Raw genomic sequence first — 15515 nt, forward strand, 5'->3', positions numbered from 1 at the left:
TATGTAACCTATATGCTACATATAAGGATCATATATGCGCATATATGTGCATATATACCACATATATGCCTGGTATAAGCTCCATATAGGCTGCATATATCTCACATATAGGTCAAAATCAGGTGCATATATGTGCATATACAGGGTATATAGGTCTCCTATATAGCTTGTTTATACCCTCATATAGGTCATATATGTTGATAATACAAGCCATATAGGTCTCCTATATAGCTTCTTTATCCATATATAGGCTCTATATGTTCATAATACAGGACATATAAGTCTCCTATATAGCTTCTTAATATAGCTTCTTTATATAATATAAACTGTTTCTATTCCGTACAGTAAATGTTTCAGCTCAGTGGCAGATTCTGTATTATAGCCTGCTGCATGAATCACCCAATGACAGTATGGCATGTGAATATGAATGTAATGTGATAACATTAAAATATCATGCAAGACTAAATTAGCACATTTGGGATGTGTTACATCAACACAATGGTAATGTCATCACATTTGATCCTAAATACATGTGACAAGGCAATGATTATGGAATATGACAAGTGAGGAAAACAAGCTAATTTTCAACACAAATGGCTAAACATTTATTTCCTGAATCATTAACAATAACAAGGTTATCAATTCTTTCTTGGGCATAGTTTCCATGACGATAAAATGTGTATTGTGGTAGAATAAAATGGATAACAAACAAGTTTGATTAATCCCATGTTTATTGAAAACATTGAGCATCTAGGAAAGCATTTCACTGTGGTTAATGAATTTGAATACAAAGTTTACATTTCTGTCTGTTTTAACAAACAGACACTTTTCTTTTATCTGATCAGCTTGTACAGCAACAAAATTTCCCAGACTTGATTCTTAAATTGACTGCAAATGTCATGTTTCTCTTTTTTGTAGTACTTCCCTATTGCATAGCATGTCTCTCCCTGCCCTAGATCACAGAAAATGAATGTCTTCACAGAGAAAACACTTTCCTTTTCATCAGAAAGAATGACCGTGTATGAATTTCTCCGGAAAGTACGGGAGTAGTTTTGTGAGTGAACCATTTCTGAGTTAACCACTGCTCTGCTAAAATACTTGACAGGGACTCTAGTTGGTAGGTTAACGATGCTATTCAACGCCAGGAAATCGTCATTCTTGATCATACAAATGTTAGGCCTACCCAGACATGTAACACCATGAGAGCGGCTGACTTGTGTAACCCTTTTTTTCGCATCTGAAAATGACTCTAAGAGAGCTGAATACTCAGAGGCTCCCCCCATGTCTTTTTTGGATAACAAACAAGTTTGATTAATCCCATGTTTATTGAAAACATTGAGCATCTAGGAAAGCATTTCACTGTGGTTAATGAATTTGAATACAAAGTTTACATTTCTGTCTGTTTTAACAAACAGACACTTTTCTTTTATCTGATCAGCTTGTACAGCAACAAAATTTCCCAGACTTTTCCCCACAGGGATAAAATACAAAGGATTCTTAAATTGACTGCAAATGTCATGTTTCTCTTTTTTGTAGTACTTCCCTATTGCATAGCATGTCTCTCCCTGCCCTAGATCACAGAAAATGAATGTCTTCACAGAGAAAACACTTTCCTTTTCATCAGAAAGAATGACCGTGTATGAATTTCTCCGGAAAGTACGGGAGTAGTTTTGTGAGTGAACCATTTCTGAGTTAACCACTGCTCTGCTAAAATACTTGACAGGGACTCTAGTTGGTAGGTTAACGATGCTATTCAACGCCAGGAAATCGTCATTCTTGATCATACAAATGTTAGGCCTACCCAGACATGTAACACCATGAGAGCGGCTGACTTGTGTAACCCTTTTTTTCGCATCTGAAAATGACTCTAAGAGAGCTGAATACTCAGAGGCTCCCCCCATGTCTTTTTTGGAAAATGATGGAAATGCCACCTGTAGCCAAACTGTTTTCATTATTTGTAGAGAAACCCCCTGACTACTCTTTATCATATTCAGAAGGACCCCGTTGTAGGACTCAAACACAAATGCAGACTGTGCCCAGAGGGGTCCCCAGTTCCTTACAGTATTTGGTAGATGAAGGCACAAATGTACATTGAAGGTGACATTATTTGTGCCGTAAAGGCTCGCCATTTCCTGTACAAACTCTGTTAGCCACTTCTCAGATTCGGATATCTGCAGTGGGGCTATATTCTCGCCAAGTAGAATAGAGACCCCCATTACCAACTTAAACCAATGCTTTAAGTATTTCTCAGGTAAGATCCCTTTCAATGTTGGTATGCTGTAATATAACATCCACATGTACCACTCGTGTGCCTTCCAGAACTTTCTGTCTTTCATTGAGCGGGGGACACGGGAAATATTACACGGGGGTTTGATGGAAGTCAAAATGTCATCAATTTGTTCAATTGAGCGTCCGATATACCATGGAGATTGGTTGTTTTCGGAATTTAACCACAGTGTGGCGATGCTTCTAACTACACCCAGCAGCACACAGTGCATATAATCAGGAACACAGCCATCGATAATATTAAAATCGGGCAGACTACACAGAATGCTAGGCCCTTTCACTCCCAATGAGGGCTTTCCACTAGCAATAGCCTGTTCTACCAGATTGTCAGTTTGGGAAGGAGTCCGCAACTCAACGTTTTCATAGGGATAAGCCCTTACACGCCCCCTCCGTTTTAAAACATTTGTGCCTTTCTGTGTACAGAAAGAGCACCCAAACTCTCCATTAAACTGTTTGAAATTCTGAAGCATTGGACGGGCAACTGTATCTGCCACCATGATAGTGACTACTACTTTGCTTGTGACTTCACCACTGTCACTTTGCCATGTAAGACCATTAGAATACAAATCTTTGCATTCGTCAACAAATGGTTTCAGATAGGTGTTCATATTTGGTTTCTTTGGACCAAACCACAGGCCACCCAGCATAACGTGTTTTCCCCGTAGTTCTATTGGCAGTTCATTAACAGTACATAGAATTGGCCACAAACTTTTGGGGTTTGATTTGTGCACTGGCACTCCATCAACATTGAAAGCCAGTGATATGTTATCTTGTGAGGCAAGCAATGGTAGTTTTTTGTACAGATTTCCATCGTATATATCTTTGATGGAGTCACCCATCCTCTCAAATCTGTGTTTTAAGTGTTTCCCTAATTGGTGGTCCTCAAGCAGTTTTTGGATTTGTTTTTTTAGTGGCAGGTACAAAAAACACTGATCTTTCTGTGCATGTGCTTTTGATATGTTCTGGTCACAAACTGGGCATTTGACATTGACGGTACCTTCCTGCATCCTTAGGTTGCACGTCTTGCAGACATAGTGCATCTCTAGTAAGTCTTTCACTGACTCGAATGATTTGTAGAACAGGTACTTAGAACCACTCACTGACAGCCCCTCAGGCCCACTACTGAAGTTGATGAGCTGCAGAATGTCCTCCAAGGCTTTGTTTGTCAGTCCGTGTTTGAGTTTTAATGCCAGCAGCAGCAGTTCCACCTGTTCTTTAGTTGGATTCTGGTCTGCGGTTGGAGATGAAGATGAAGAGCTTGGTCCCTCTGAAGAGCTTGGTCCCTCTTCCTGATCTTCTGGGAAAGAGCTAGGGCCAGGTACTGGTTGGTTCATCTGTGAAACATAGGATCAGCAGTGTCACAAATTTGAGAAGAATCACACAAATCTATTTTTTCTGCTGTTGGTAGGGGTGGGAAGGTAGAGGGGTGGGGAGAGGGGGTATTGGAGTGGTTGGGGGGGGGGGGTGATGATGAGAAGGAGAGAGGGGTGGGGAGGGATAGAGGGGAGAGGCATGGTAGAGGGGGCTGGGGTGGTGAGAGGAGGGTGGGCAGTGAGTGGGGTGGTGGTGAGGGAGAGAGGGGGGATGGGGAAGTAGAAAGGGAGTGGGGAGGAAGAGGGTGTGGAGAGAGGTGACTGCAGCAAGAATGCATTAAATTTGCATGTGAGACATACATACACCAGTGACTAAACATGTGTGGTCATTATGACCAACTTACTGTGTCGTCAGGAGCAGTAGAGGCCTGAGGTTCCTGATTGGTTGAAGAGTCCACAGGTTGAGCTTCTTCATCTCCCTCATGTTCAAGCATTCTCCTAAAAAGAAAATTATCTGTTACTGGAAACTACTAAATGCACTAAGAGGCTATCATTGATTGGAGTGATAGAAATGGCAGTAAAAGTGAACCATTTCCACTTGTTCCGTTCTGGAATTAGTTCAAGCTTTGCTTTTTGCTTTTTAAGGCAGCGGTGGCCTAGTGGTTAGAGGGGCGGCCTTGATACCGGAAGGTCCCCAGTTCGATTGCCCAATTCATCACACATCAATCATGAATCACCGCTGAATAGCCCTTGAGCAAGGCTTCCTGCAGGGTCTGGCTGTAAATAAGTTAGTAAAATAACTTAGTCCAACACCCTGGGTAAACGACAAACTTTGCTTTACTTTGCTACCTAGGTTTGATGAACAGGACAATGGACTTTTCTTTTTTTTGGGGGGGGGTGGACATGCAAGATACACCTTTGTGTACAAACTAACTTGAATCCTTGAATGAACTGCTGTGATAAAAGAAGGCTAGAGAACGGACTACAAACCATTTAGTGACCTCCAGACCTACTGCACATATAAACAGAGCTAAACACATTGGAACGACTGTTTATTTTGTATTGCTGCTACCTTATACCCTGTATATAACATGTACATAAGGACACATGGGATATAGCTCTGTTTACAAAATGTTGTACCCCCTCCAACTGTATATATGTTCCCCTACTACTGTTTTTATTGTTTTTATTTTCTTTTGTATCGTTTTTTGATACTTGCTTTGGCAATGTAAACATATGTTTTCTCATGCCAATAAAGCTCAATTGAATTGAATTGAATTGAATCCCTTTGTTCCTAGTGAATCCAATGATGTTTCAAAATAATGGGCATGGGAAGCTACAACTGCACAGACACTAGGCTACATGGTATTCAGATTATTGGATAGCATTTCCATATCAAAGCTACTCCAGAGCTAGCCTCGAGTTCCTTTGTATTCACTCGAGGCTACTCCATAGCTAGCTAGCTAACCAGGAAAATGTAGAACTTTAGCTTACCTTTGTCTTTGTCTTGCTTTTGTCCTTTTTGGAATTGGTGCTTCGTCATCCTCGTGGTATGCTTTGTAGCGCTTCCGACCCATGCCGGTGCTTCTTTTTCAGTTAACTTACTGCAAAATAAAATCTAATTAGGTGAAAAGTTTGGTCTCACGGAGCGCAAATGTCGAAGCAGGCTAGCCGCTCTGTAAGCTGCTCCCCCGAAGTAGAAGTTACTAGCGCGACTACATCCGGGAGTATCCGGTATAAATGTTACTGAACACACCCACCCATTTCCTAGCTAGACCGGATGCAAACAGCAAATAAAAATGACCCCAGATTACATACAAACCGGGCCCAACCTCGAATTTGCCGTGTATTTCCGTTTCCGTCTGAGAGTGTGTCGTCACTTGTGCCGGCTTCTGTCTAGGCGGGAGGGGGACTTGGCGTATTGCATTATGGGCGATGTCTCGGCGTCGGTGTGTTTGTATGTGACTGGAGCTGCGGGAAGTTTGTATCTGTCGAGTATAGAGGATAGTAGAATTATGGCGGAAAAGCCAGAAATTAAACATGCCCTTGTCGAATGGACAGAGGGGAAAGATAAAGGGAAGCGGAGTATTGTGGGGATCGATTGTATCCGTAATTTTTCTGTTTCTGATTTCACTCAATCGGAGGAGTCTGACGAGTATCCAAAACTGGTTGAATGGCAAGAAGGAAGAAAACCATGGCCCGTTTATCAAGCTCGAATACTACATGTGGCAAGTATGTGACATTATGTTTCACTGTAAAATGTAACACATGTTTGTCTATTGCATATCATCTGTAGCATAACGTTACTAGTGACATGACAGTAGCTGTAGTATACAACCCTCGTAGACGTATTTATGATTCTGACGTCTTCAATCTACGAGAGTTGTAGGGTTCACGCCCCATGGACACAGGGACTTTCTGCACTATGCCCCGTAGACACTCCAAACATGTACAAATGTGAAAATAAAGGTGCTTAACCCCAAGCCCCAAATGTTAACTGGCTCTACGGGGTAGTAGTTTAATGTAATAATCCATATCTTTCAATAAAGAAGTGTTTTAATGCCGTCTGTGGCCGATTCTGTCAGAAGTTCCCAATAGGTGGAACCCGGAATTACACTAAATGTAAACAGGAAGTAAACGAGGGTGAAAAAATGGCGTTCGGCCACAAACGGCATTAAAACACTTCTTCATTGAAAGATATGAATTATTACATTAAACTACTACCCCGTAGAGCCAGTTAACATTTGGGGCTTGGGGTTAAGCACCTTTATTTTCACATTTGTACATGTTTGGAGTGTCTACGGGGCATAGTGCAGAAAGTCCAGGTCTCCATGGGGCGTGAACCCTACAACTCTCGTAGATTGAAGACGTCAGAATCATAAATACGTCTACGAGGGTTGTATACTACAGCTAACATGACAGTACAGATTCGCTGGTACAAAGTCAACTAAAAGGCATTCAAGACAGCATTACACTTGTTTACATTGGAGACCTTTTTTAACTCATATAACAATGAAAAACATACAGGTAGGAAGCAGTACTGTGTAGGGAAGATTGAAATAAAAGAAAAGGGGGAACAAGACTGGTAATGCACAGAGCATGATAAAAGGATAATAAGAAAAATTAAATAAAATAATAATAGATAAAACAAAACAGAAACAAAAAAACAAGGTTTTATTTGTATGTCATTCAATGTTATATGAGTTTAGAAAAAGGGATCTCAATTTAAATAAGCCTAACAGCTTTCTTGAACGTCCTTTTAGTTGACCTTGTACCAGTGAAATGTTAATGTCATGAAACTGTACCTTTTCCTATGCAAACTGCAAATACAATTTTCAATCAATCAACCCAGGGATGCACACATGGCAATTAGCAAGGAACTCTGACGCTGGCATATTCGTTTTGTTTCTATTCTTTTCCAAATTTCAATTTTTCACAAATATGCAGTCTCACTGCTCAATAAACCTATTAAAGCAACGTCAGTTACGTTACTACCTGAAATTCTACATGCTTCCTGCTTTCTACTGGGTCATGTTCACAAGCTCCACCAGTTCCTGAAGGGAATTGTATCTACTTGCTGTATATTGGATTGAAGGCCCTGACCACTCAAATTGAAATAAAAAAAGAATAATAGCCATGTTTAGTATAGTTTTAAGCGTCCTCAACAATCTTTGGGAACATTAACACTTGGGTAGTGCTATTAGATCAAAAACGGCTTAATTTGCTACTTATTGTCCTGTACTTTGATGGTGATTGACAGCTTGTAGCCAACCAGACATTTCACTTCAGGATTCTTACTATTGTACAGGAGGGTTTAGATATCACTTAATCCAATGGTATAGGACACATGAAGTAAAGATGGAGTCTACCTTTCAGGAAGTAATGTGGCTTCTGCATATAGCCCATTGATTGCAAATGATTCTATGCAGTAGAGGCAATCGGAACAATTAATACATGTAATGGTGGGAGTGGTTAGCACTTCTGCCTCACAGCAAGAAGGTCATGGATTCAAGCCCGGGTCCATCCCATGTCCTTTCTGTGTGGAGTTTGCATGTTCTCTCCGTGTTCGTCTGGGTTTTCCCCCGGGTGCTCCGATTCCCACCGTTAAAGACATGTAGGTTAATAGTCCTGTCAGTGTGTGTGAGGCACTGGCAATTCCAATCTGGAGTTCCAAGGGACATCAGTTGCAAATTTGCCTCTGGCGCATTAATTACTGTGCATTGTCCTCAAATAAATAATAATAATAATAATACACCTGTAGCAGGACACTATATCTGAGACTATGTTAGATTGTGTACATGTCATGATGACATTTTGATTTCATTGCACCAGGATATGTAAAGACTCTCGAAAAACAACTTGACGATATGGACAGTGCGGAGAATGCTGATGCTCCCCAAACTAAACGGCAACATGTCCCGAACCCCAAGTACACGCAGCAGACACGTTCTCTGAAGAAAAAGGTAACTGACTGGGCCAATTGTTGGTTTCATTACACAATAGCTTAAATATATTTTAAAATTACCCCCCCCCCCTCTCTCACTCTTTCTCATTCTGCTCTCTCTCCTGCTCTTTCTCTTTCACTGTCTCTCTCTTTCTCTCTCTCTCTCTCAAGGTTTCCATGAAAAAGTCCAAGCATCCCCAGAGAGGTTCCGACGAAGAGGAGGATAAAGAAAGTCGTTCAAACAATGAGGTACACTACCAGTCTGCATCCGGTGTGTTTTGTCACATACATTACACAAATTCAAGATGAGGAAGATTTGTTGTAATAAACTGCATTGACTGTAGCTGTTATAAGGTTATAAAGTAGGCAACTTTGTCTTTCTGTCTCTTTATCTGTCTCAACTCCCAGGGGCCTGAAGAGGATGGGAATCAAGATGGCCCGTCACGATCCAAAAAGGTACCCAAACTGACGGCATCCAGTGTGTGGTGTGTTATTACCGTAGATTCAAGATGCAGAGGTTTTATGTTATAAGTAAGGAAGAATTTTTGAGAGGCTGGACAATAAACACTTGTATATGCCCAAGTGGAGGGATGTATGTCTTGAGACAAAGTGGAGAGTAGTTAATCTGTTTAACTTCTTCTTGCCAATTGACCAACAAAGTTTGTAGTGAGGAAGTGAGGCTATGGAGAATTACCTACGAGATCTTTCTCCTGTTTGGAGATTATTGTGCTGAACTCGGTGCGCTGCTTGAATTCACCTTGTGTTCATCAAAGAGCTTATTTGGGGAACAATTAGCACCCATCAGCCCACTTGGTCTTTGCATGACACATACCAGACTGTCGATCAGACCTAACTGAATGGGAGAGAATAAACGTCATCTTGATCAGTCTTGTTCATTGTATTGTTCTAATTGAAAGTGTCAGTTTACTCTCATCAGTACTCTGTATCGGTGAGTACTCGGAGGAATGAGTACTCGTACTACTCGGAAAAATGGTATCGTCCCATCCCTACTTCCTAGAATCAACCGAATGAAATTGAATACCATTAGCTATTGTTCTTCACTCTCTCCCTCTCTTTTTTCTCATACTGTAGATGGCTTTACAGTACAGAAACAACCTTGATGAAGCGATGTGGGAAAAGAGGAAAGTTGAACAAATGCAGCGCAACCTAGAGGAACTAAGAAAAGAAAATGAAGCTCTTAAAACAGAAAACACTAGACTGAACGCCTTCATTGTCAATCGTAAGTATTCTCCTTTTCAATATTAAACTCGCAAAAAGTCTGTTCCGGAGTTTAAGGGGCACCGAGTTGCTTGCTGCTAGCTATTTTGATCTGATGATTGTTATTGTTTCTCTCTATATAACCTCATTCTAGAAATCCCTGAAATGAAAAGGGACATCGCCTTGATTGCTCAAAGGGTAAGTTTATCTGATTTCAAGACTTTTTTTGTTTTCACCCGTGAGCACCTGTCAGTCCCCTATCAGGGTTACAATACTGCTGCTTTGCAGTGAGGCTCAGGAAGGTTTGATTGTGAGGAGTTGTGCCCCGCAGTCGTTTAATCTGCACATTGTAAAGGTTGCCAACAAAGATTTTCGTTGGTGAACTAGTCCGAGGATGACCGAATGATAATCAAGCAGAGCTGTATTATTATTATTATTATTATTATTATTATTATTGTTGTTGTTGTTATTGTTATTATTATTACTTTTATTGTTATTGTTATTATTATTTATTTGGGGGACAATGCACATGTAGGGACTTTTGATGTTGTGCTAATCGTGTTGATAGCTTGCTGTATTTGCACTTTAATTTATTGAAGAGTATAACAACATTTTCTTCTATGAACAAGACTGAAAGGACTCCTGGACATGGTGCACCGGAAGGGGACATGGAAACAGAAGATTCCTTCTCCACTTGTTCAGAGAGGCTGGTGAGTAATCCTTTCCTACTCAGTCTTTTGTTCATTTATTTAACTTATTACTGAAGCAGAGCTATCCCATCCGCCTTCCCTCTACCTCTCCCACCATGGTCCTATATGGTCGTCCTCACTCACTACTGTCATTGTGTTTTCTTCTCTAACTAGACTGCGACACCTGGGACCTCAGCGACCAAACAGGTGAATAGAATTGTATGTAGTAAAGATTAATATAAACTAATATTTATTATATTGTCAATGAGTCTTAAAAGTGTTTTGTTCTCTAACTAGACTCCAGCGACACCTGGGACCTCGGCGACCAAAGAGGTGAATAGCATTTTATGTAGTAAATATTAATATAAACTAATATTTATTATATTGTCAATGAGTCTTAAAAGTGTTTTGTTCTCTAACTAGACTCCAGCGACACCTGGGACCTCGGCGACCAAAGAGGTGAATAGCATTTTATGTAGTAAATATTAATATAAACTAATATTTATTATATTGTCAATGAGTCTTAAAAGTGTTTTGTTCTCTAACTAGACTCCAGCGACACCTGGGACCTCGGCGACCAAAGAGGTGAATAGCATTTTATGTAGTAAGGATGGATATAAACTATGACAGTTTGCCTACTACTTGTAAATGGGTCAGTGTTTATGCAGGGCTAATCTCACAAACTGCTGGAGCAATCGGTGCAATTTTTATGTTGGGATGGTTGTGTAATTTACTTGCTCTACTAGTGCAAAGTCCCTATGGAATTTCATTTTGGTTCCCCCCACCCCCCATCCCCAACCCCGCCATCCCCTCCACCTCCCCCACCCACCATTCCGCCACCCCCAACCTACTCCCCCACCCTGCCACCTCCCCATCCCCTCCACCTCTCTCCCCCCATCCTTTTTCCTCCTTGCCTCAAACCCCCCACCCCTCCTTCCCTCTACCTCCCCCACCATGGTCCTATGGTCGTCCTACTGTCATTTAGTATAGATTTGCATACCATATTTTATTATTGTTTCTTATTGTTAAGAGTCTAACAGGGGTTTTATTCTCTAACTAGACTGCTGCGACACCTGGGGCAGCAGCGAACACCATGGCGGTAGCGGAAGGGGGAAAAGACTGTGGAAACGCCAACAAAGTAAGACTATCCTCCCTCCCACCAGTGACTCTGCCTGCTCAACATCCACTGTCTTCTCTCCTTCCCTGCTCTCCATCCTCCTCCTCTGTTCTGCCTATGTCTTGCTTTCCCCCCAGCCTGTCCTCCTTTCCTCTTTTGATAAAATCTAGGGAAATTATTAGTTTGTTGGAAGCATTATCTTGTATCTTGTAGTGCTGGGGAAGGATGCAGGGGTGAAGAGCTCCACAGAGATAGCCGGATGTATGGCGGAATGAGAGAATTGTCGAAACCGTTGGATTGTCAAAACCGTTGGCGAACTCGTCTGAGGACATCTTAATGAATGAATTGAAACAAGCTTTTGGGCTTTCAGTTTGGCCGGTCCCTCACTCCCAACAGGAGCAATTGAAAAAAATAAAAATTAATATCTCAACTCTTAGAGATAAGTAAATGGGGAAGTAAATAGAGTCCAGGTTGAAAAAAACAACTTTTTCTTTAATTATTGGTATCAATACGAATTGTTTCTTGCCGGTAAAAGAATATAAACATGAACATGTTTCTTGCCGGTAAAAGAATAATGCAATCTAAACTATTTTTCAGATTGAAGTTGTAAAGAACTCTGGGGTGTTCTGCAATAAAGAGGCCTGGAAGTCAGCCCAGCAGTCCGGCTCCGCTACCGCCATGGTGCGGAACCTTTTGATGGGAACCTTTGACATCACAACACTGCTGAAAAGCAACCTGAACGGTACAAAAATATGCTTATATTTTCTGCCATCAAACAGTCCTATTATACAGACTTAAAGAAACTTGGGAGTACATTTTTGGTTATAAAACTGTCTCATGTCAATGTGGATGTTTCTACATTGCCCATGTTATAGGGTTTTGTACATATTAGTCACCTTATTCAGTACTCCGTTTGCAGGTCTGTGTAGGGTCTATTTGGAACCATTTTTAGTTACCTCATGTGTCCCTGACAACACTGCTCTACCTCAAATTGATGAACTATTAGTATCTGAACATTAGTTGCTGCCCACCTTCATTTGACCCACCTTTCATAATAATTTTGAAATCTTACTTTAAGGTGGAAAGTCAACTCGAGGTGATGGGGAGCAGTTGGTCGCCTTGGATAAGGATAACAAGAACGCCATTATTGGTGAGTAAATGAATGAATTGAGAAGGGAAAACAATACTTTAGAGATTCAATAAGTTGACTACTTTAATCATCCTTGTATCAATGTTTATAGCCATCCATGGAAGCGGCATCAGGTAGGACACCCGTCATTGGTATCTGCTTGGCACCTAATTCATCGCTTACTCACTTCTTGATCACAGCTCGCTTCTAGTAGAGCCACGTCTCTGGGCTATACTTAACACCTTTTAGATGTGTAGTCTTGTCACACAGTGTCTGGTAACTCCTCACTAGGTGTCCGCCAATTGAAAAATCAACCAACCATTTGCTGGTAAATGGCCTTAATTTCGACTCCTGGTTTTAGCTAACCTCATGACACTAATTGTTGTCGTCTGCGGTGTTAACAAAAAATCATATTCACCTTTCCTTCACCTTCACCCATAATCCTATCTCATAGGCATATCTTGCTATTCTAGGAATAGAAGCTGGCTGGTGTATGACTGTGTGTGTCTGTGTCAGGGTCCCCGCGGATCCTTAAAAAGTCTTAAAAGGTCTTGAATTTGTACTTTAGAAATGCGCAGACACCCTGGTCTGTGTGAATTAACCCATATCATTAGGGCGATGTAAAGCTCTTTAGGTACCGTTGGGTGCAGAAGAGTGCTATGTGGACTGTCCATTTCCCATTGTAAGCATGTTGGGTTTCTGATGAAGCACTATAATTATCTTGCAAAAAAATTGAAATAATTGTTATAATGATCAAAAGATTTGACAATCACTTCGAATCTTGGTACTTGCAGGGCCAAACTCAGAGGGCAGCTCCTGTAGATTGAAGGATAATTACGCCCGAAACGACACTTGGACCGTATTTACAGCTTGGTAAATGATTTTAAACTCACCAGAGGGATTTCAGCGTCTTTCATTTCATTTTCATTTTATTGTTTATTTAAAACAGGGACAGTTCACAACAAATGTGTAGTGTCAGATATAGCTAAAAGCTAATTTGCATCCGTCGTCCCTAGACGCACGGAGGCATGTGCGCACATGCCATCGGAAACTTCACGGAGATTTTCAGAGATGATTATAGTCCAAATTGTCCATGAAACACAGCGCAATGAAAATATACGGGGCACAGAAATCCCAGGTTCTAAATAGGCTCTAAATTATTTATTTTCTGACGGCTCATACAGTCATAAGATGATCTGTAAACACTCGGTTGACACTCGAAAAGCTTCCGGGTCACCCGTCTGGCTCAGTGAATCAGTCTTCTGAGCTAACACGACTGTATGAGCCGTCGCACAGCAGAAAATAAAGAATTTAGAGGCTATTTAGAACCTGGAATTTCTGTGCCCCGTATATTTGCATTGCGCCGTGTTTCATAGACAAATTGGACTATAATCATCTCTGAAAATCTACGCAAAGTTTCCGAAGGACGTCGATCGATACCTCGGGTGAGTTTAAAATCATTTGCCAAGCTGTAAATACGGTCCAAGTGTCGTTTCGGGCGTAATTTTCCTTTAAGAAGCTGTCTGCCTCTTAAAAAGTAGAATGGAGTGTACAGTCTTCTAATTATTTTTGTCTTCTCTGTAGATGCTACAGTGAAGAAGTGGCCGGGAGTTTCAAGCGGCCAACTTGGGACAGCCATCAACATGAAGCTGACCGAGCTCCGAAGAGCACAGAAAGATAAAAAATAATAATCTTTTTATTTTTCATTCATTTTATTAGTCCTTGCCGATATATGCTAGCTAAGAAGGTGAACAACGTGGAGACAAGCTGGGCCCTGGGAGCCACCTTCGACCACTTCCGTGACCTCAATATCCACTAAGGACAGCCAACTGTCACTGCCGCACTGAACGGGACAGGTCTGTCACCGTGGGGCTGTCCACGATGCCCCACTGACCAGCCCCTCCCTCAGACAACCCCAATCCCGCCACACTCCTCCAAGCCCCCCCCCCCCCCTTCTTTGACCTCAGCACCCTGCAGATACTCCCAAGAACTGTTGAAAAAAAGAAATCACTATATTTTTTATAAGGCCAGCTATTTCTACTGTACGTCAAGCCCATTATTAGTGAGCTGACTTTATTTTTGTAAGGCAAAGCGTTTACATTTTTGGCTTCCTCCAAGGTGTCTGATCAGAAATGCTGTCTCACTTGCCCAGAGAGGGTTGTTCAGAAGCAATACAACACGTCATGGTTTTTAGAGTTTGTACTGTGGTCCTGGTACGCACTGTATAGTACAGTGGAACATTTGAAAAGATGGGTTGTATGCAACATGCAACCTTTAGTTGTAGTTCTAAATGCTTGCAAATCAATAATTTTCTTTTTTTATATTAACTAGGATGTTTTCATGAGACGGGGGGGGGAGATAATTTGCCCTTACAAGCTGTTAGAGAAGCGTAATAGAAGTGTAGACATACAGTAGTTGGAAAGAGTAGTCGGAGAACGACCAACACAGTCAAAAAGTTTCCTTTTCCTTAGATTTTGCACGTACCACTTTAAGTTGCAGAAACTGCATATTCTGGGTGTTTCACTTGTTTTATTTCAGTATAAATGTATAGGAGTGTTAACCATGTCCCGGAGCTTAATTTAATTTAATTTAATATCTTTTTTTTTTATCCAGCTGTTTGCCACTTTAAAAGCCATAATGTTTCATGTTTGCATATTCTAACTTGTTTAAATAAAGTTTTAAAGTTCTACATTTGGGTTTCTATTGGATTTCGTTAATGTGTACAAACTTATCACCTATTTCACCTATTTTATAGGTGATATAGGTATCATATAATTATGTTTCATTGCATATATGTAGATATAGGTACATATAGGTACATATATGACCTATATGTTACATACAGGTCATATGTACCTATATGTTACATACATAAAATTGGCACCTTTCCTATATGTATATGTACATATATGTACATATATGCACATATATATGTGCATATATGTACATATATGTACATATACATATAGGAAAGGTGCCAATTTTATGTATGCGAACATATATGCGGTCCTATATTACAAACATATATGACGCATATAGGTTCTTTCCATGTGGGAGTGCACATTAATCAACATGTCAGTTTTCACATCCATGTAAATGAGCCAGAGTTAGCCAGAAGCTGCAGTCCCTGAGCAGGCTGTTAAAAAGTGGTGATATAACTATCCATACAAAAACAGACATCAATACAATACAAGACAAGTAGACATACTGTAGTACAGGAGACAATTACAGTAAAATATGAGCAATGGAGGTGATAATTACCCATGATTACAAATTTGGTTTGCTTTAAGCCATCTCTTAAGGTTGAATAGTTGGTGGT

The 15515-nt window shown here is 40.7% G+C and overlaps 2 protein-coding genes and 1 long non-coding RNA gene across 3 annotated transcripts in view; 1 reads left to right on the forward strand and 2 right to left on the reverse strand.

Annotated features, from left to right (window-relative positions):
- The window catches only part of kcnt1b (potassium sodium-activated channel subfamily T member 1b), a 148357-nt gene that overhangs the window by 61641 nt on the left and 71201 nt on the right, over nucleotides 1–15515 (reverse strand). The gene's annotated exons all lie outside the window — the stretch shown is intronic.
- LOC308088151 lies at nucleotides 782–5237 on the reverse strand. The gene is made up of 3 exons (XR_013933414.1): nucleotides 5094–5237; nucleotides 4004–4097; nucleotides 782–3620 (listed from the first exon to the last, which is right to left on the reverse strand). It is a non-coding gene; the product is annotated as an uncharacterized lncRNA (long non-coding RNA).
- Nucleotides 7967–13884, forward strand: LOC308088231 (uncharacterized protein; the record flags this gene model as incomplete). Its single annotated transcript, XM_080432637.1, has 14 exons — nucleotides 7967–8062; nucleotides 8215–8292; nucleotides 8452–8499; nucleotides 9136–9283; nucleotides 9416–9459; nucleotides 9891–9971; nucleotides 10125–10157; nucleotides 10248–10283; nucleotides 10374–10409; nucleotides 10500–10535; nucleotides 11011–11088; nucleotides 11665–11809; nucleotides 12146–12217; nucleotides 13781–13884. 14 exons carry the CDS (start codon nucleotides 7967–7969, stop codon nucleotides 13882–13884), a joined length of 1035 nt encoding a protein of 344 aa, XP_080288763.1.

This window comes from Gymnoscopelus braueri (assembly GCF_963280865.1).
Source record: "Gymnoscopelus braueri genome assembly, chromosome: 7".
Lineage (NCBI taxonomy): Eukaryota > Metazoa > Chordata > Actinopteri > Myctophiformes > Myctophidae > Gymnoscopelus > Gymnoscopelus braueri.